The sequence below is a fragment of the Neodothiora populina genome, assembly GCF_041146345.1.
Source record: "Neodothiora populina strain CPC 39397 chromosome Unknown canker_contig_15, whole genome shotgun sequence".
Classification (NCBI taxonomy): domain Eukaryota; kingdom Fungi; phylum Ascomycota; class Dothideomycetes; order Dothideales; family Dothioraceae; genus Neodothiora; species Neodothiora populina.
This window is the reverse complement of record NW_027191413.1, coordinates 2,558,710-2,576,746: the sequence shown is the minus strand read 5'-3', so window position 1 is coordinate 2,576,746 and position 18,037 is coordinate 2,558,710. Positions and strand designations below refer to the sequence as shown.

At 52.5% G+C, this 18,037-nt stretch overlaps 7 protein-coding genes across 8 annotated transcripts; 4 read left to right on the top strand and 3 right to left on the bottom strand.

Moving 5' to 3' along the window:
- Nucleotides 1–523: 523 nt before the first annotated feature.
- AAFC00_003221 (uncharacterized protein) lies at nucleotides 524–1,708 on the bottom strand (the record flags this gene model as incomplete). Its single annotated transcript, XM_069342664.1, has 5 exons — nucleotides 524–598; nucleotides 657–1,304; nucleotides 1,370–1,499; nucleotides 1,557–1,631; nucleotides 1,692–1,708. 5 exons carry the CDS (start codon nucleotides 1,706–1,708, stop codon nucleotides 524–526), a joined length of 945 nt encoding a protein of 314 aa, XP_069199171.1.
- A 922-nt stretch (nucleotides 1,709–2,630) lies between these two features.
- Nucleotides 2,631–3,863, top strand: AAFC00_003220 (uncharacterized protein; the record flags this gene model as incomplete). Its single annotated transcript, XM_069342663.1, has 2 exons — nucleotides 2,631–2,702; nucleotides 2,859–3,863. 2 exons carry the CDS (start codon nucleotides 2,631–2,633, stop codon nucleotides 3,861–3,863), a joined length of 1,077 nt encoding a protein of 358 aa, XP_069199170.1.
- A 561-nt stretch (nucleotides 3,864–4,424) lies between these two features.
- Nucleotides 4,425–6,062, bottom strand: AAFC00_003219 (uncharacterized protein; the record flags this gene model as incomplete). Of its 2 annotated transcripts, XM_069348073.1 has the most annotated exons (2): nucleotides 4,425–4,590; nucleotides 4,642–6,062. In XM_069348073.1, 2 exons carry the CDS (start codon nucleotides 6,060–6,062, stop codon nucleotides 4,425–4,427), a joined length of 1,587 nt encoding a protein of 528 aa, XP_069199168.1. The 2 variants fall into 2 exon arrangements, with proteins under 2 accessions (XP_069199168.1, XP_069199169.1); XM_069342662.1 differs by having other exon boundaries at nucleotides 4,425–6,062.
- A 999-nt stretch (nucleotides 6,063–7,061) lies between these two features.
- AAFC00_003218 (uncharacterized protein) lies at nucleotides 7,062–7,784 on the top strand (the record flags this gene model as incomplete). The annotated part of the gene is made up of 1 exon (XM_069342661.1): nucleotides 7,062–7,784. One exon carries the CDS (start codon nucleotides 7,062–7,064, stop codon nucleotides 7,782–7,784), a length of 723 nt encoding a protein of 240 aa, XP_069199167.1.
- A 52-nt stretch (nucleotides 7,785–7,836) lies between these two features.
- Nucleotides 7,837–9,314, bottom strand: AAFC00_003217 (uncharacterized protein; the record flags this gene model as incomplete). Its single annotated transcript, XM_069342660.1, has 2 exons — nucleotides 7,837–8,362; nucleotides 8,422–9,314. The coding sequence occupies 2 exons, from the start codon at nucleotides 9,312–9,314 to the stop codon at nucleotides 7,837–7,839; spliced, it is 1,419 nt and encodes a 472-aa protein (XP_069199166.1).
- Nucleotides 9,315–12,105: 2,791 nt separating this feature from the next.
- On the top strand, nucleotides 12,106–16,109 carry AAFC00_003216 (uncharacterized protein; the record flags this gene model as incomplete). The annotated part of the gene is made up of 4 exons (XM_069342659.1): nucleotides 12,106–12,179; nucleotides 12,277–12,464; nucleotides 12,516–16,013; nucleotides 16,069–16,109. 4 exons carry the CDS (start codon nucleotides 12,106–12,108, stop codon nucleotides 16,107–16,109), a joined length of 3,801 nt encoding a protein of 1,266 aa, XP_069199165.1.
- Nucleotides 16,110–16,972: 863 nt separating this feature from the next.
- AAFC00_003215 (uncharacterized protein) lies at nucleotides 16,973–17,872 on the top strand (the record flags this gene model as incomplete). The annotated part of the gene is made up of 3 exons (XM_069342658.1): nucleotides 16,973–17,010; nucleotides 17,081–17,151; nucleotides 17,235–17,872. The coding sequence occupies 3 exons, from the start codon at nucleotides 16,973–16,975 to the stop codon at nucleotides 17,870–17,872; spliced, it is 747 nt and encodes a 248-aa protein (XP_069199164.1).
- Nucleotides 17,873–18,037: the final 165 nt, after the last annotated feature.

Sequence of the window (18,037 nt, the reverse complement as noted above, 5' to 3'; positions counted from 1 at the left end):
CATTGCCTGGAAACTGAGTGCGTGATCATCGAGGAGTCGGATCCGGATGCTAAGGTAGGCTACGCATGTACTATCGTTATGTCCAGTACCTAGTGTCACATCTGTTCAGTATCAATGGATACGGGAGAGTCAGCTGTTGCATATTTGGGTTCTTGATTGGTATGTTGTTGCTCTACACCCCGACAGACTTCCTGGACAATCGTGCGCGAATGTGGCACTATCGGAGGTGGGCGAAGAAGGTCTCGGAACATCTCCCAGTCTCTGCTTCTAGCTAGACCTAACGTCTTCGCTCGGGATGCCCCTAGCTAATGGGTGGCTTATCGTAATCAAACAACCCAGATGCTGCAGTTTCCCAGGGTATCATCCAGAGCGAAATGTCCTTGGTCGGTAGGACTCGACCACATTCACCTGTGAACGCTTTCGTCTCTGACCAAATGGACGCAACAGACTTCAGCCTCACGTCAGGTTGAGTGCTCTGGTCCTGTGAGCCCCGCTGCAATATACATTTCGGGTTTCAGCGCATTCACTTTGACAATACCCGATCCTCGATTTTGCGCATGAGCTTGTTGGTCTGCTCAGCAAGACTGAGAGTGATGATCTGTCGCAGTATTATCAGTACAAATATACAAGCGATATTGTCAAGTGAGATAACTCACCGTATGCGGAAGGATTCGCGCCAAATGAGCGAAGAAGCCCTTATACACAGCCAGAAGACCTTCTGTCTTGACAGTCCTGTAAAGGCAGTCGAAAGCGCCATTGTAGAGGTTGCCAGTCTGGTTGTACATGCGACTCATGACCGTGTCTGGGGGGTGCATGACACAGCACACGACGAAGCCAGAGCATGCCGATGACATGAGATGTAATGCGGGACCTTCCTCCATACCTAAATGTCTGACAAGACGTCGCTTTGCGAAGAAGTAGGTTGGAAGCTGCACACTGGAGCCGAATCCTGTGCGCACCATGGCAGGACCGACACCACGGTACAATCCCTTGATGCCCTCGGCGTTGTAGATTTGTCTCATACCGTCCGTGGCATTTCTGTATTTGTGTTGTGTTCCTACAGGCAGGAAAGGCGAGTATGATTGTAATCGCGTCTTGATGAGGAAGAAAGGAGAACCGAGCATGGCACCGATGACTCCAGAACTAGCACCCGCAAGAACGTTGATTGGCAGACTCTGCAAGGCTCTCGAATCTGCGTCCGTTGAATGGGACAGAGACTTGTGTAGGTAGAGGGAGTTGGCATGAGAGCGAATAGGCTCATAGAAGCCAAGGCGCGATCCGTTGAGGACTATCTGGTACAGATACTGGCTTCTGTCAGTATGAATGGGCAAAAGTGGTCCAACCACTCGGCAGCGGCAATGGTGCTTACAGCGCAATTGAGACCTCTCAAGAGACCGCGGAGACCCTCGTTTTTTAAGATGACGGAAACGCCGTGCAATACACCTCGGTACAACTTGGGCGCATCTTTGGAGGCTTGCATCTCTCCTTGCAATTGTAATCTGATCGCAGCATAAGACTAGGTGGATGCATATAATACGTGTCGACGAGCAGCATACCGGATCTTGACCGTCTCGAAACTGTGAGTGACGGTGACTGCACCGCATGCTGCGATACCACCGGCAAGGAAAGAACTACATCATGGTCAGCGACTGACGGCTCGATTGGTAGGTTGTGCCCTGTCTTGCTCATACCCGATGGTCGTCGACATGTTGGAGGAGCGCGAGAGTACGCGAGTTGCGATGCCCGAGATTCGGCCTGATAATGTGTACAATTGACCTTTCGGAACACTGCTATAGGAGCGTCAAAGGCAGATCAAGGGCGTACTATGGCAATATTATAGTATAGTAAGTACTAGAGATGGCCGCGCATGACACACAACGAGCAAAATACTATTATAAGTCCTCTGTGAGTGTACGGTAACTTTAGATCTGCTGGCGCTGACCCATAATGTGCTAGACAAGTCCGACGTCGGCCTCGCAATAGCTATGATGTCGATTATTACTGCTCTTCCGTCGCTTTCCAACGGCACACCTTTAATCCTTTTAGTGCGTGTACTAAGGTACCTTACCTTTCCCTCACTCTATTGTACCTCTTTGCGGGTGGACGAAGTATTTGTTGCGATGCGCATTGATGCGCAAGCTGAATAGACACTGTTGAACGACAGAATGTTCAGATAACAGAACTATCAAGATCATGTACAAGATCCAAACTTGCCTGCGTATATCGATAATAATGTCCAGGGCACTCCGTACAGTAGACGGGTGAAGCGAGGCAAGGTGAGGCGAGTTATGTTCTTGGATTAACTCGATCTCTGGGTGACGGTAGTTCTCCGGTACTTGATTCTTGTATTGATCTGAATCCCTGGAGTTTGTTCCTTCTTATCTTATCGCTACACAGTTCCCGCATTTCACTTCTACAATTGTTACCAGTTGCAGGACAAAGTAAGCGGCAGCATAAGCTGTTACTTGACATCCATACCATACCTTATCTAGACATACAGCATAGCGGGTCTTGTCTCTGGTCTGAGCAAACAACGCGTAGAACCATTGCGAGGACTGAGTGCTCAACAAAGCGTCGCCTCATCAGACCCGGCGATAGAAAGCGACTGTCGCAAATAAACCACAATCGCCATGGGCGCTGATAATGCTGCACCAGCAGCTGCCAAAGTCAGCGATGTCATTTCGACCTATCGTCCAACACGCGTACGTCAACAATTTCACGTATCACAGTACTTTCCCAACCATTTTTATACCATCCATCACAGCTGCACTCCGCCCGTTCAACAAATCCATGCTTTCCATGTATAACATCAAATCCACATCAGCCTAGATTCTGACATTAGTCCGCCGCGACTGCAGCTTTTCAAATCTCCTGGCGTGCAATGCACTTCTCTTGACTTCGACACCTCTGGAGAGTTGATGCTCCTGGCCCGTACTGATGACACGCTACAAATCTACAACACCAAGGCTGGTGCCCATGCAAAAGAGTTGAAGTCTCAGAAGTACGGATGCGCATTGGCTAGGTTCACTCACCATGCCAACTCGATCATCTACGCCTCCACTAAAGTGGATGACGGCATTCGCTATCTGTCTACCCATGACAACAGTTACATCCGTTACTTCAAAGGCCACACCAAGCGTGTCACCGCCTTGACAATGTGTCCGAGCAACGATACTTTCTTGTCTGCTTCACTGGATGACACGGTCAAATTATGGGATTTGCGTTCGGCTTCTCCCCAGGGTAGTCTTAATCTATACGGTGCCTATCTGACTGCGTACGATCCTTCGGCGAGTGTTATTGCCATTGCCTCACCGCCCACGCAGTCCATCCTCCTGTACGACCTGCGAAATTTTGACAAGCCTCCCTTTGCTACCTTTGACCTTCAAGAGATCGAACGTCGCTTCTCGCACTACGCTCAGAAGCAAGGCGAAGGCTGGACCAGTCTCGAATTCAGCAACAACGGGAAGTACATCCTCCTCGGTACCAATGGACCGGGCCACTTTGTACTGGACGCATTCGAAGGCAAGCTGGAGGCATACCTCTACCGAGCTCATGGGCCGACACCGTTTCCATCCATCCTACAATCAAATGGTGCCCCTGCTTCACACCACACCTCTTCGCTACAGGGAGATGCTTGTTTCACCTCTGATGGCCGTTACGTCGTGTCCGGATCCGCTCAGCCGGGATTGTTGGTGTGGGATGTCGACCAGGGCCAGAAGAATCGCGAAGGCAGGATGGATCCCATCACTGACCTACCGGCCCCCAAAATCAGTACCATTGTCGGCGTCAATCCAAGATATAATCTGCTTGCCACCGCTGGCACAGAGGTTGTACTTTGGCTCCCTGATCCAGACCTGGCATAGCATGCTGGCGATGGCAACCGCGGATCTCAAGCGACGCACTCCAGAACTCGCAAGGGGCCTGACGCTAAGACAGCTGGCACTGCTCGTAACCCACCCAAAAGCGCGTTGAGCGGTGTTGGCGTTGCTAGTGACGTACGCGACCTTGCTCGTACGAGTCAATACATGAATTACAAAAAGTGACCTTTAGCGTGGAGTTGGTTGACTTTGAATTGGGAGGCAATGAACACAGGAAGACCTAGCGATACCCATGGTAACGAAGAAATGAAACACTCTACAGGAGCGACTTCGGCACCATGGCCTTGATTTTACTCATGTCTTTGTGATTCATTCATACGTAAAGGCCCTTTCTTTTTAAGGAGATCCTGACCTTTCCAGTTGATGCTAACCCCCAGAATAACCCGATAACAGCTATACCCCGCTCACTATAAACACTTTCCGCACTCGAGGTGACTGAACAACGCCTGACCATGCATCCAAACTCCATGCGAAGACTCGACCGTGAATCTTCTCTTCCAAGGACCAGAGAACAAAGCAACAGAAAACGAAAACCCGGAAGGGCGTTTATGCCCCATCACTCGAAAACCTCCTCAAATATGCATCCAAGCCCATTCCGATCCCATCAACCTCCATGTCGGACGAATTAGGCCTCAGCACCGGGCTACCCGGCGGTCTTGTTGGCTTGGAGAGGAAAGCGCTCAAGCCATTGATGGAGCCACTGAACCAGCCACTTTTATGATCGAATTGTCCTTCAGGGCTCATGCCGACGTCGTTAACGCACTCATAGGAGCTGAAGCCACTCGCGCTCATTGTTGTGTCGGGTCTGGCGTTGCCACTTGTCTGTTGTAAGGAATGATGTATTGATGCTGATGCATCGGGTATCTTGAATTCGTACAGGTCGCTGGCATCGGGCGACACCGATCCCGAGGTTGCAACATCGTCAGAGTCGAAATTGTAGTAGCTATTGTCTTCACCGTCCGAGGCTGCAATGCCGTGCATGGTTGCGTCGTCCAACGCATCCGCCTCCTCGTCATCAGGATCATCCGGCTGCATTTCATCCTCGTCCTCTTCCATACCGACGTGGGCTAGTTGCCGATTCAGTTCGGCGAGCACGTCACGGAGACGAGCTTTGCTCCGCGGATTGTTGAGTTGGTCTAGCTGGAGTTCTGTCTCCTGGATCTTGGAGACCAATTCACAAATCACGTCCGAAGTCGATACCTTTTGCGATTCGACCTTGGACTCTGCCGGTTCAGAAGGTGACGGGAGAGCAGGCTCCTGGGTGGCAACATCCGCGAAGCACTTCTCGAATTCTCTCAACATGGTTCGATCGTGAATTGCGAAACAAACCTCCTTGATCCCAGTCCACTTCGCTTTACTCCTAGCACCACCGAGTAATACACGCCTCCAGATTTTCGCCACTTCCTTGGCTGGGTGTCCATAGGCACCGCAGCCCCAGGCTCCGAGAACGAGTCTCTCTGCGCCTTGTTGTTGTGCAATCTGTAAGACTGCACGCATCTTCTGGGTGACGATATCACGATCACGATCGCAGTAGCTCACACCACAGCTGCACGCTGCCTCAAGGCCCTCGTCGGCTTCGAAACGCCTCGAGTTGGCCGACCCCGGAAACCGCATCATGCTCGAACTTATGACATCTACGAAGAAGCGCTCGCGCTTTGTTAGGTCTGCAGCCTCAGGAGTGCTATCCCTGTGAACCATCACATCAGGAGTGATGATGCCACCAAACTGCGGAAGTGAGTAGAAATCATCCCAGAGGGAGGGGTAGAGAGTAGTCCTCATGCACAGAAATTCTTCCTGGCTGGTAGCGCCTTCGAGAAATCCGCCTCCAGCTCGGACTGGGGACGCCATGGACAAGACGCAGACGTTCTTGGGCTTCTGTGTAGTCTCGGTCAAGGTTGATATGGAAGCATGTCGGGAAGAAGGCGTTAATTGACGGGCAGCGGTAAGTGTATCTGTTTGGCGGAGGCGAATGGTCATAGGGCACGAGGCTCCTGATGCCACACTGGTCTCGGGAGATGGAGGGTCGACTACGAGCTTTGCGCTATGTACGCCATGTCGCGCCCGTGGCGATGACTTCAACAAGTCCGGCAAGACTTTGTTAATCGTATCTCTGGCCTTCCTGGATCTCTGCGAGCGCCTAGTAGATTGTGGGCGCATCACGGCATTCGATCGCAGCCTGTCCATATTTCTACGTCTGAAACTTAAAAGATCCGCAACAGAGAGAGTGAGAGAGGTCGGCGTAGTCGTTCGAAAGAAGAAGTATGTCTCACTGTGCTGCACGTGGAGGCTTGAAGTGTGATGCGGGGTCAACGGGTTTGATATGTCGAAGAAGTGCACGAGATCAAGACTTGAGACTGGAACAAACCCTTTTCTCCAGGGCTCGCTTGGTTAAAGGAGTCAAGAAGAGGTTATCAATAGACAAGCAAAAGTCAGGATGGAGTACAGGCAGGTGGCTTGTGGTGCAATTGATTCTGGGCACTGGCTGGTTTGAGCTTTGACATGTGAAAGCAGCGCGTTGCACACCCCACGTCACCCTATTAATATACGACTCTTACTAAGACAACCTGGTGCAGCAGGCATAGGCATGAACATGAACAGTCAGAGTGGAGTCGGGTTTGAGAGGATGATACGAGTATATTCTGCACTGACTGGAGTCGGGGGCGGAGTAGCATCTGAAATCAGATGATGGCCGCCGCGATTGGAGAGCCGGTGGAACGACATGGATGTCGGTCCACCTGAGCGTGAACAGCAGCACGATAGTGTGTGAATAATCCTATGACCATGTCTCTACGATACTCGAGGTACCGTAACTCTGAGTCGGACTATGCCCTTTTGTGTCAAGGTAGGGAAAACGGCAAAAGCAGTTTACACGATTGGCATGTGATAGCGACGCACGGGCTCCTCATGCGGGCGGGCTTTTGGGGGGGGGAGGGCCGCTTTTGGCGATTCCGGAGTTGTTGCTTCCATGGGAATGCGTCTTGGCGGAAGGAACGAATGATGAATGTCCGATTGCAGCAAGTGCAGTGTTGGTATGTGCCCGAGATGTCCATGGATACCTTAGTCTAGATGCTGAGATGCTTGATCAACACGGCTAAATAACACGAGCAGAAAACGCTTACACGACTCGCCCACCGCTGTATAGCGATCTATCTTCTGTCAAAGGTCCATATATAATTACACACCATGTCTTTACGGCAGCATGATGCAGCAGCCGCAGACGTGCCCGGTGGCATGGCATCCTCAGTGTCTGTAGCATCCACAGCCAAAGCTACATACACCCCCCTCCCTCCCCCAGCAGCCTATGCGCCGCTACGCTATCCCAGCAACCGAAAGACCATCTACGACAAGAACCTCAACCGCCGGACGTCGGACGTCTCTCTAGCTTCGTTTGCTCATCTCTTTAACACACTCATTTCCTACCACCATTCACGATCCCCGAGCGTCTCAGAGCTCGAATCTCGCCTGGCTTCCTCGGCCTACCCGATCGGCGTCAAGCTGCTCGACCTCCTGCTCTACCGTTTGCCCTCTCGCACAGCATCGAGACCGACACGACTGCTGGAGCTGTTGCAGTTCATACACACGACGCTGTGGCGCTCGCTTTTCGGCAGGAGCGCAGACAATATCGAGCAGAGCAACACGAGCAAATACGAGTACATGATCATCGACAACGAGCCGCTCGTCAACACCTACATTAGCATCCCCAAGGAAATGAGCCAGTTGAACTGCGCCGCCTTTGTAGGGGGCATTATAGAGGGCGTGTGCGATGCTGCTGCGTTCAGCACAGATGGTGTCACTGCGCATTGGGCCGGCGGTGATGAGCTATGGCCCGGCAAGACGGTCTTTCTAATCAAATTCAAAAAGGAGGTTGTCGAACGGGAGGAAGCTCTCAAGGCCGGCGGTGGCTGATCTTGCTTACAACCATTGTCTAATACATTGTGTTTGGGTATATCTTATCATCTTACACTACACCGATGGGTATAGGTTCCCACAGGTCGTCCTGCCGCCACCTCCGTCGTTTTTGAGCAGGAGCGTCTGCAAAGTCCGAATTCATCTTCTTCCCATCTCGGGTCGACGTCTTTGATGAACTTGCATCGTCGAGACTACCGCTTGCAGGAGAAGTCACGTCGTCTTTAGCTGCCTTGGCTGCTTCTTCGACGTCGCTCGTCAAGTTCTGGACCCACTTGACACCGGGGTAGAGTGAGCATTCAAGGAGTGTCAAGCTCTCCCAATCCGCTGCAGTCGACGCTCTCGACTGGACCCATCGCTCCGAATACAGTATATGCATCACCCACCGGTAAATGGTCCACTTCCCGGGATCGCTTCGGTCATCGTCGTCATCGAAGTTTGTGAAAGCCGCAATGTACGACACCGCTCTCTCAAGGAAGACTTCCATAAAAGTTTCAGAGCTGAGCCTTAGTTCGAGCAAGAGCTCGTCCCAGAGCAAGTAGGCGCCTTGTAGAGCTGTGTCTGATAGAGGACCACGTCTGCGGGACAGTTAAAAAATGGACGTTGGCAAGTTCATAGCAGATGCTCGAAGACTTACTTTTTGAGCACGGGTATTATTAGTCCCTCGTCCACCAGAACACGCGCCACTTCGTCCCACCTTTCTCTACTTTCCTCTCCCTGACATAGATTCGCGCACTCGCGAGAAGTGATAGCAGCTTGAGCTTTTCCGTCTTTCTTTCCCCTGCCTGCCTTCAGCTTAGCCAACCGTTGACTCTTGAACTCCCTCAATGCAGCCCGTGACCTCTCGCGTATGGCCCCGGCAGGTAAACTCGGAGGCAAGACCTCAGCGTGCTCCTTCATCAACGTCGCCGAAGACGAAGAGTCAACCCCATCACCCTCCTCAAGTCGCGCCCAATAAACCCCCCAAAGCCACTGCCCGGCCTCCCTAGCACTACGCACCAGCCTCGCGAGCCCCGGCATCTCCTCGTGCGCGACCTCATGCCTCAGCTCCACGAAATGCATCGGCAGCGCAATTGTGCGCGCCACGTCGAACATGCTCTGTCCGATCCCACTGCGGTGCCTGCCCAGGTCCGCGAAGCCCGTCACGAAGCGCGATAGTGCTGTCGTGTAGGCTGCGCGTAGGGCGAAACTCGTTGGGGAGGAAACTGTCATGCTGCTGATGCTCCCGATGCCACCCTCGGGATCTGATGGAGCAGCTGTGGTGGTGGAAGAGCTCATCGTCCGGGCGTGGAACAACATGGCGTCGAAGAGCAGCGCGGTACTCTCTACTGCGTGTGGCACGTTACCGCGTAGCTTCCAGGCTGCGACGGTGGCGATTGCTTGGGCTTGCTCTTCCGGTGTCGTCGGCGTATATAGTTTGTTGCGCACATGCAGGAGATCCGATGGATATCGCCATGGAGTCACCGTGTGCTGGACTGCTTGTGATTGGGTTGTGGGTCGGGATGATGATGCTGACGAGGGAGGAGGCATATTGGTTTGGTGAATCACACCGCCTCCGAAAATTTTCCCGAGGGAGTTTTTAAGGTTCCTGTGAGGTTCACCAGAGATGATATTACCGTTGCAAGCAACTTAGGGTATATGCAAGTAGAACACCTTAGCCAGATATGTTGGCGGTCAGCTCGTGTTACTACACTTAATTCCTTGTCTTCCCGCAACAACACCGCGAGCAAATTTCAGTCTCCCAAACCGAGATTCCGACAATGTAGAAATATCTATATATGTATCGAGTAGAAAGTCTAACTGCCTGCCTAATTGACTCGATGATGAACTTATATGTAATGAAAGAACCAAGTCTAACAATTTTTCTAGAACAATGCCAAGACGAGATTTATACATTCAGCTTTGCGGCGCGGGCAGCCTGCCTGAGGTACCTTACAGTAGAAATATTGTAAATAACACAGAACTGACAGTAGTAGGACGCAAACATCGAACACTCTTCCACAAGCAGTTGATTTATTGACTATAGTAGCATAATGAGATATAGTGCTGCGACTGCTACGTACCTGGACGAGTTCGAGCAGCGGGTCCGACAACCCTCTATCTTTCTTTAAGTCCAACGACAGATGATCAAGATATACCAGAAGGATAGAACTGATTTTGCAAGTAGATCTAAGCGCCACTTAACAAGAAACCATTAACAGTACAACGGAACAGCAACGCAGAAGCGGTGAGGGACAATTATGTAGTCCAGCGACGTTTCCTTTAATAGATCAGAAAGAAAGTGGGTGGTACCAGACCCTTGACCTCGCGGGACGACTGACTACCTTAGACGAGGAATAAAGGACGGAGGGGCATAGGAGGGAAACTAGTGGCCTGTGCGTTTGTGTTGCATCGCGCAGTTCCTCAAAGGCGAGAGATTAGGTTAGGTACCCTAGGCCGGGAGTTTGGTTGTAGCATGGCACGTTACCTGTACTTTATGCAAGCTGGGCGAAGCGGTGGACTTGGAGTTGTGTGCATGCGGCGATATGAACAGATAACGATAGTAGCCACTACAGAAGTTTTCGCCTGAAATGTCTCGCAAACCGAAAAGATATAAATTTGATGTGGGATACTGCGGATGTGTGGAAAGAGAAACATCACTACTGGTGATCGGCAATTGTACAATGACGTACCGAAGATCAATGATCGGACATGAAGATACTGTGCTAGTACTTTGCATTATGCTCGCGAAACCACGGTCTGATATACGTGTCCTCGATCGAAGGGCGACTCTTCTGAATAGGCCTAATGCATTTGGTCTGCTCGTAGCCAGGATATGTGCTTTGTGCTATTTACGAGCGGGCCTAAACACACTTGACGGAGGGATATGGATTTGAATGTCTGAATTGTGTTTCACAGCGGCTCATTTCTCTGCCTTTAGGACATACTCTTAGCGATGTCCGCCCATTGTTCTCACAGTAGATCAGATAGACTCTCAGTGAACAGTAGCGTAGAAACATAAGAACAGCGAGCATACTCCTGTCACGCACAAAACAGGCAAAGAAAAATGATGAAACAGTGATGTCGAACTGAGAAGAGCCGCAGGAAATAGGGCTCTCCATACGGCTCGCGTCAACTTTCAAACGGCGTTCGAATGAAACGCTCGGACATTGTCAAGCGAGATCAGCGGTATTACATTTTAGGGTGCCGGAAGTTCATTACAGAGGTCAGTGCTATATGACACAGGTATGTGATCAGCTATCTGTGAGTGTTTCAGACATTTCCGGCGATATGTCTTGTACGGAGAAGTAGCGAGATCATGCGATCGTTGATTATCGGTGACTTTGCGCTTCGTCAAGTCTCCATAAATAGTGAGTCTCACTGTCTTAAGACATGCGAGACAGAAGACTCTTGCCACGAGACCGACATGGGTCATGCCCGGCAGAGCCACGCGAGAGTGTCTGAAAGCGTAACAAGTCTAACGTCGGTGCCGCATCATCGAGCTCTGAAAGGTTAGACTTCCCAGAATGCACCTGGGCGTGGGGATCCGCCCAGGCACCACAGCACCTAGCCTGTGCCACATAATTATGTCGGCCACGGGTCATGTTCACTCTACTGTAGGACTTGCGAGGCGAGTATGCAGTATCACCCAGGGTACATTGCGCCAATGCAGCTTCGTCTTACTCATACAGCTGAGCGGACATGTAACGTAGGATTTGAATTCGGAAACTTGGTTCTGGAAAGTCCATGGGCGACGGCCCAGAATGGTCGACGCTGGAGCGGGTCGCAAGTACAAGTACAGGACTCGGAGGAGACTTGAACTTGTGAACTCAGGTAGACTCAGCTGCTGCAGATGTGCGTCTTAGTGGCCAATCACGTATGTGAAGCTTTGATAAGCGTAAGATCAGCCAGAAGCTTGTGAGGTTAAATCGTCGAATCGTAATCTAAACCGGACAGCACTGAACCTCGAATAACCCATGCATGTCCACCAGGTCAACGACCCTGCCTCGCCTTTGCCCGATTGACCCTGTTGGTCTGTACACCTTCCTTTATTGTTTTTCCCTGTGCATGATTGCTATCTAATCCTGCTCTTCCGAAGAGAACGCCAACATCTCTAAATGGGACCGCTATACTGGGACCAATGTCGTGCAGTTCACGGAAAGACGTTGTACATCGCGCTGCTCCACTAACCGCGTCTGTATCGATTGTAGCCGTCAACCCCTGAACCGCGCCTTAGGGCGAGGCAGTCAACAGACAGTCGTCCGAGCATTTTCTGAACCTCGTATCTGATTTCTCGAGTTCCACCCGCGTCACTCGCGCCTGCGACGGCGACTGTGAAATTATGTCCTTGAATGGTTTGGATGCTCCGGAGGTGCAGGACATCTACAGCACCACTCTGAACGAAGCTGGCGGATGGTGAGTTGTTTGTTTTGTGTCTCACTTCTGCCCCCGCGAACGCCGTTGATTATTGTCGCAACTTGCGACCACAGAGCTGACCTTCACGCGCGTCCAGGTTCTTTTTGAAGTATGTCTCTCGTGACGAAGTCGCATTGCTCGATGCCGGCAAGGGTGGCGTCCTCGAGGCGAGGACCGTCCTGGGTCAATATGAAGACCTGTCGCCTCTGTACGGTCTCATCATGTACCGCAGGAAGAAGGCGTTGATCAAATTTGTGCCCGAGGGCACCTCACGCTTACTACAAGGTTCGATTAAGCGCATCTCCCTCGTACTTCTCTATATTGACTGGCCTTTAGCACGGACTACAGTACATCTACAGGACGTGCTGGAGAAGTACGCTCCCTATGAAGCCATGGTCGAAATCACTTGCCCCGAGGCCTTGAGCGACACCACGTTGGCTGCAGCCTTTCCGCTACATACCGCTGCGCCCTCGATCAAGGGCAACACTCTGGACGAGATCACGGAAGACGCCGAGGAACAAAGCTCACCTAGGCGAATGCGCGCCGAGTCACCCGCTCCTGCCCCATCCGTCCGGAAGGCCTCTACAGAAAGGTGGCCGTCGCGACGAGCCCATACCACCTCTCCACAGCCATCTGTCGACCTACTCAAGTCCGCTGCTGCCACTCAAAAGTCCTCAGTATCCAGGTTCCTGGTTCGAGAGGAAGCTGGACAACACTCAGTCACAGAACTCGATGCGCCGCTGGCTCCGGAACCCGTGTCAATCGCGGCTCAATCCAATGATTCTGCATCAATTCTGAGCGGTAACAGCGAGCACTCTGTGGAGAAAGATCGGACGCAAACTGGTCTCTCCGAAAATGGCGAGCTCGATTTTGACAAGTACTATGCTGAGCTATACAAGCCAAAAACGAGACTAGCCCCCAGACCGGTCACGCTGACCGCTAAAGGTCGCCGACCACTCACGTCAAGTATTCCATCGCACTCAAGACCTGTCTCTGCGATGCCAACAAGCCTACACACAAGATCAGACAGGGAAGGATCTTCACATTCAAATTCTCACACTTCAAGCGATGTCTTGTCGACGTCTTTGCCACCCTTTCCGCAACCTCCACCTATTCCCGGCGACGCGACATTCCCACGACCTGGTTCCCGAGGAAGCGCGCGGTCTCTACCGCTCTCTACCATGTCCGTTAAGACATCCAAATCCACCATGACTCCCGAGAAAATGAGATTGATGAAAGCTATGGAACTGCGAAGGAAACAGAAACGAAAGTCTACCCCACCGGAAAGCATTGTCATGTCCCCAGTGCCAGAGCACGACACTTTCTCTGCGGCTGCGGCAGGACAACGTGAGGGGACAACGACAATGCATGAAGCTGCTAGCAAGAAAGCCGACTCGGGCATTGAAGTGGACGGTGTGACCTCGACCGACACGAAGCTCGATTCTGCACAGAACTCGATACCGAGCCAAAAGACAGCTGGCGAGCACGAACACAAAGTGGCAGGACCACGCTTTGTTGACAGTCCTATGCTTGGGCGGAACGTCGATTCAGCGGGGTTTCTGCCCAGGTCCCCAGCTCTTTCGTCTCTACCAGCGTTCGAACCGCCGACTCAGTCCGCGTTTCCGGCCGGAAATTCAGTGTCCGCTGGCTCGGGACATGACATTGACGACACGCATGAAAAATCTACGATCCATGGAGATTCGATAATGGTCTCCACAGACGCAACGGCCAAAACTGCAGCATTGCTCGAGAAGCGAAGAGGATGGGTAGAACCATTGACCATCAATGTTGACGTCACTCCGCTCTCTGACCACGAGCACAATTATCTTTCTGATGAGGATTTCCTAGAAGAACTTCAAAGCGCTACGTTTCAGGAGGCTAAGCCGATGCTGATGCATAGATCACCTGCGAGCCCCTTCTTTCCACCCCGTAGACCGAGCGCCCGGTCTGCACGGTCAGCCCAATCTGTAATATCTGCAGCCTCTGGAACTTCTCTTGCTTCTGTCGTCAACGGCACCATGGAGCACTCCAGCCCTGCGTCCTCCAATGGGGCCGACGACTCAACAGTCGCTGTTGCTGCTGGACATATAGAGCCTTCGATTGAACCCAAGCCGCTCTCTGTTGAGACTATGGAGCCCGCGGCCGAGAACATGTCGCTCCCTCCTGCTGAACCCCTGGAGCCTACGGCTGAATCTACACTCACCCCTATTGATTCTGCTGCTGCATCCACGTCGCTCCCTGCCGAATCTACGTCGCTCCCTACTGAATCCGCACCGCTTGCTGTTGAAACCACCCCAACCTCCGTTGAGCCCACGCCGCTGCCTGTCGAATCTATGTCGCCCCCTGTCGAGTCTACGCCGCACTCTACAGAAGCCCCGCTGCCCTCTACTGAGACCACGCCTCTCCCTGCTGACTCAACGCCTCTTCCCGCTGAGCCTGCCCCTCCTCCAGCTGAACCTACGTCTTTGCCTACTGAACCCACGCCGCTCTCGGCTGGTCCCACATCAGTGCCTGCCGAATCCAGGCCTGCCACTGCTAAGAGCGAGGCGAGGAGCGACACTCAGGACAGTGTCCATACCAAGGCCTCCGATTCAGATGCTGGTGACTTCCTAGCTGCTCCTCGTAATCGTCAGGTTTCTTCAGGCATATCGATGAGGATCCAAGCCCTGGCTGAGAAAGCACGCCGCGAGGCCGAGGGAGGATTGGCACCACCGGTACAAAACCCTAGAACTTCGTTCATCGGCGTGCGAAAGGCTTCTGTGCGTAAGCTCGACCAGACACAAGCGTCTACGGATAAGCCTGCCTCCAGGCTTTCAGTATGGCCTGCTCCTTCGCCTATGCATACGACACCCAACAACCTTGCGATGAACAGAGCACTGAACCGCGAGTCGGTTTCTGTGACCGCTCGGATTGTCCGCCAGCCTGTCGACCGGGCCGGAGGGGCATCGTCTCCCACAGAGCTTCTACACTCTCCTATCCTCATCAACCATACGCGTCCAAACACGAACCATGAATTCCCTCCTATGGCACCAATGCTGGATCATGGCGCCACACAACAGCCGGAAGACGAAAGAACGCGCGATCGATCACTTTCCCCAACCTTTAGCTATTCTTCTGTAGACAGCGGCGCTACGAACGGTCGCAACACCTCTGCGAGCCCAAACAAGGCGGACCATGACAGTCCCAGACAAAGTCCCACGAAGAATGGCTCGACGCTGTCGCTGGCATCCGACGACTCGGGAAAGCAAAGCAGAACGAGCAGGTTCTTCAAGCGTATCAGCCACATCGGCGGCGGCAGAAGAAAGAGTCTTGCACCACAGCCTATGTTCCCTTCAGCTGAGTCGCCGGCGCCTGAGTCTTCTGCAGCTGACCCTGTAGCAGCTGTACCCGCATCGGAACCTGCGTCTGAGGTTGTGTCCGAGTCGACGCCTGAGCCCGCCCTGCAAGCAGCGCCGAAATTGGCGCCGGCTGTCGCTCAAGCCAGTGATGCTCGAACATCGAAGCGCAAAGACTCGGTTCCTGACATACCACCACCTATCATCATTGGTGATCTCAACGTTCAATTTCCCGACACACTGTTGTGGAAGCGACGCTGGGTGGAAGTCGACCCTGAGGGAAACCTCATTTTCACTGCATCGAGGCCAGCAAGCAACGCAACTGGCGGTACCGGGCGCGGCTTCGTGACAAAATTCCATCTCAAGGAGTTGAATGCGCCCTACATCCCCGATGTCGACAGGCAGGAAATGCCCAACAGCGTCCTCTTTGATCTCTCCGATGGTGCGACACTGAGCTGCTCCAGTGAGGACAGTATGGCTCAGCGCCAGCTCCTTAGCTGTAAGTACATGTTGTCATCACATTCAAGGGGACCATACTGACCTGAACCTGACAGTGCTTACCACATACCATCAAGCTTGGCAATCGGTCGCTTAGGGTCACAACTACAACGACAGCTAGAAATATTTTCTTTTCAGTCGACTCCCAGCAAGCCAGGCTCACTGCATGATCTCCTATACTCTTTTCTCTAGATACCCATAATCTTTCGTCTGTCGGTACGTACGGTTGGCCACATAATGAGCAGGGTTGGTAGCAGCGGCAAGTTTTTCACTTCACTGTATATAATCCCTTTGTAAGCAAAAAAGTTGGACATTCCGCTGGCAGTGTCGTCTATAAGACGAATACAAGATATCCTAATCTCCGCGTTCAGTTTTCAGTAGTCGTGGGTGTAGTGACAATGTGTGTATCGACAGGTGACTGCCGGAAGCGTTCGGGCTCGGCACTGGAAGATTGCAGGTACTGTAGCCAAAAAGTCCGGAAGGGGCTGCAGCGAGGAAGCCCGAGCATGGATGCAGCGGGACAAAGATGGCGAGGTCAGGTATGGTGTGAGATTTGTTACTTTGAATTGCTGTATTGAAAGGTGGGTTCCAGAGAGATAACCTCAATGTGCACGGTTCAGAAAGTCATTGTAGATGGCACCATGGCGTGTGTAGATGGAGGAGGACCGGCGTTGGCCCGAATGCCACCGAATCGGCGAAGACGAAGGTGATAATCGGGAGACATGAGGCACCACGGCAGCGTGCGAGCTTGAGAGAAGTTCGTCATTGCCCCACGTTTCTGTTGCTGCCCCTCTGGGCGGGCTCTTTCCCAAAAGCTCTGTCTCTTGCCTTTCTCAACACCGACTTTCTTCTCGACCATAATTCAAAGTTTCAACTTTCTTTCCTCACAAAACACACATACCTGCAACTTGCATATTCATCCTTTCCCCACCAACGAAACCAAAACACCAATCAGCAAAAATGGCTCGTCAATTCTTCGTCGGTGGTAACTTCAAGATGTAGGTGCCCGTCTCTCCACGAGGTGTCCAAATAGGTTAGAAACACAGCGTGCTGACAGCGAGACCACAGGAACGGCTCGGTCGACACGATCAAGAGCATCATCGAGAATCTCAACAACGCTAAGCTCGACTCCAAGACTGGTGAGTGAGGCATGTGAGCTCTTCGCGAGCTGGCGTGGTGTACGAGATTGGGCTCTACGTTTGCTGACCGCTTTGTGTAACAGAGGTCGTCATTGCACCCCCTGCGCTCTACCTTCTCCTCGCCCGTGAGCACCTCCGCTCCGGCCTCGAGATCGCAGCCCAGAACGTCTTCGACAAGCCCAACGGTGCCTTCACCGGTGAGATCTCCGTCTCTCAGCTCAAGGAGTCCGGTGTCACCTGGACCCTTCTCGGCCACAGTGAGCGCCGTGTCGTGCTCAAGGAGACCGACGCCTTTGTCGCCAGCAAGACCAAGGCCGCCCTTGACGGTGGCCTCAGCGTCATCCTCTGCTGCGGTGAGTCGCTCGAGGAGCGTGAGGCCGGCAAGACTATCGAGGTCGTCACCGCTCAGCTCAAGGCTGTCGCCGACCAGGTCAAGGACTGGAGCAAGATTGTCATCGCATACGAGCCCATCTGGGCCATTGGCACCGGCAAGGTCGCCACCACACAGCAGGCTCAGGATGTGCACGCCGCCATCCGCGAATGGTTGAGCAAGGAGGTCAGCGCCGAGGCCTCGGAGAAGACCAGAATCATCTACGGAGGATCGGTCAGCGAGAAGAACTGCAGCGAGCTCGCCAAGGAGAAGGACATTGATGGTTTCCTCGTCGGTGGTGCTTCGCTCAAGCCTGCCTTTGTCGACATCATCAACGCCAACTCTGCTTAGATCTAGTCACGGTGATTCATGATAATGAATATGGGCACCCGGAGAGGTAGCCGCGAGGTTTTATATATATCAAGATACGATTGTAGATGACGAAAAAAAAAACATGCCAACTCGAGTCCAACGAGACTTATTGAAGAATGCTTCCTCTGTGGCCATCGACCGGAA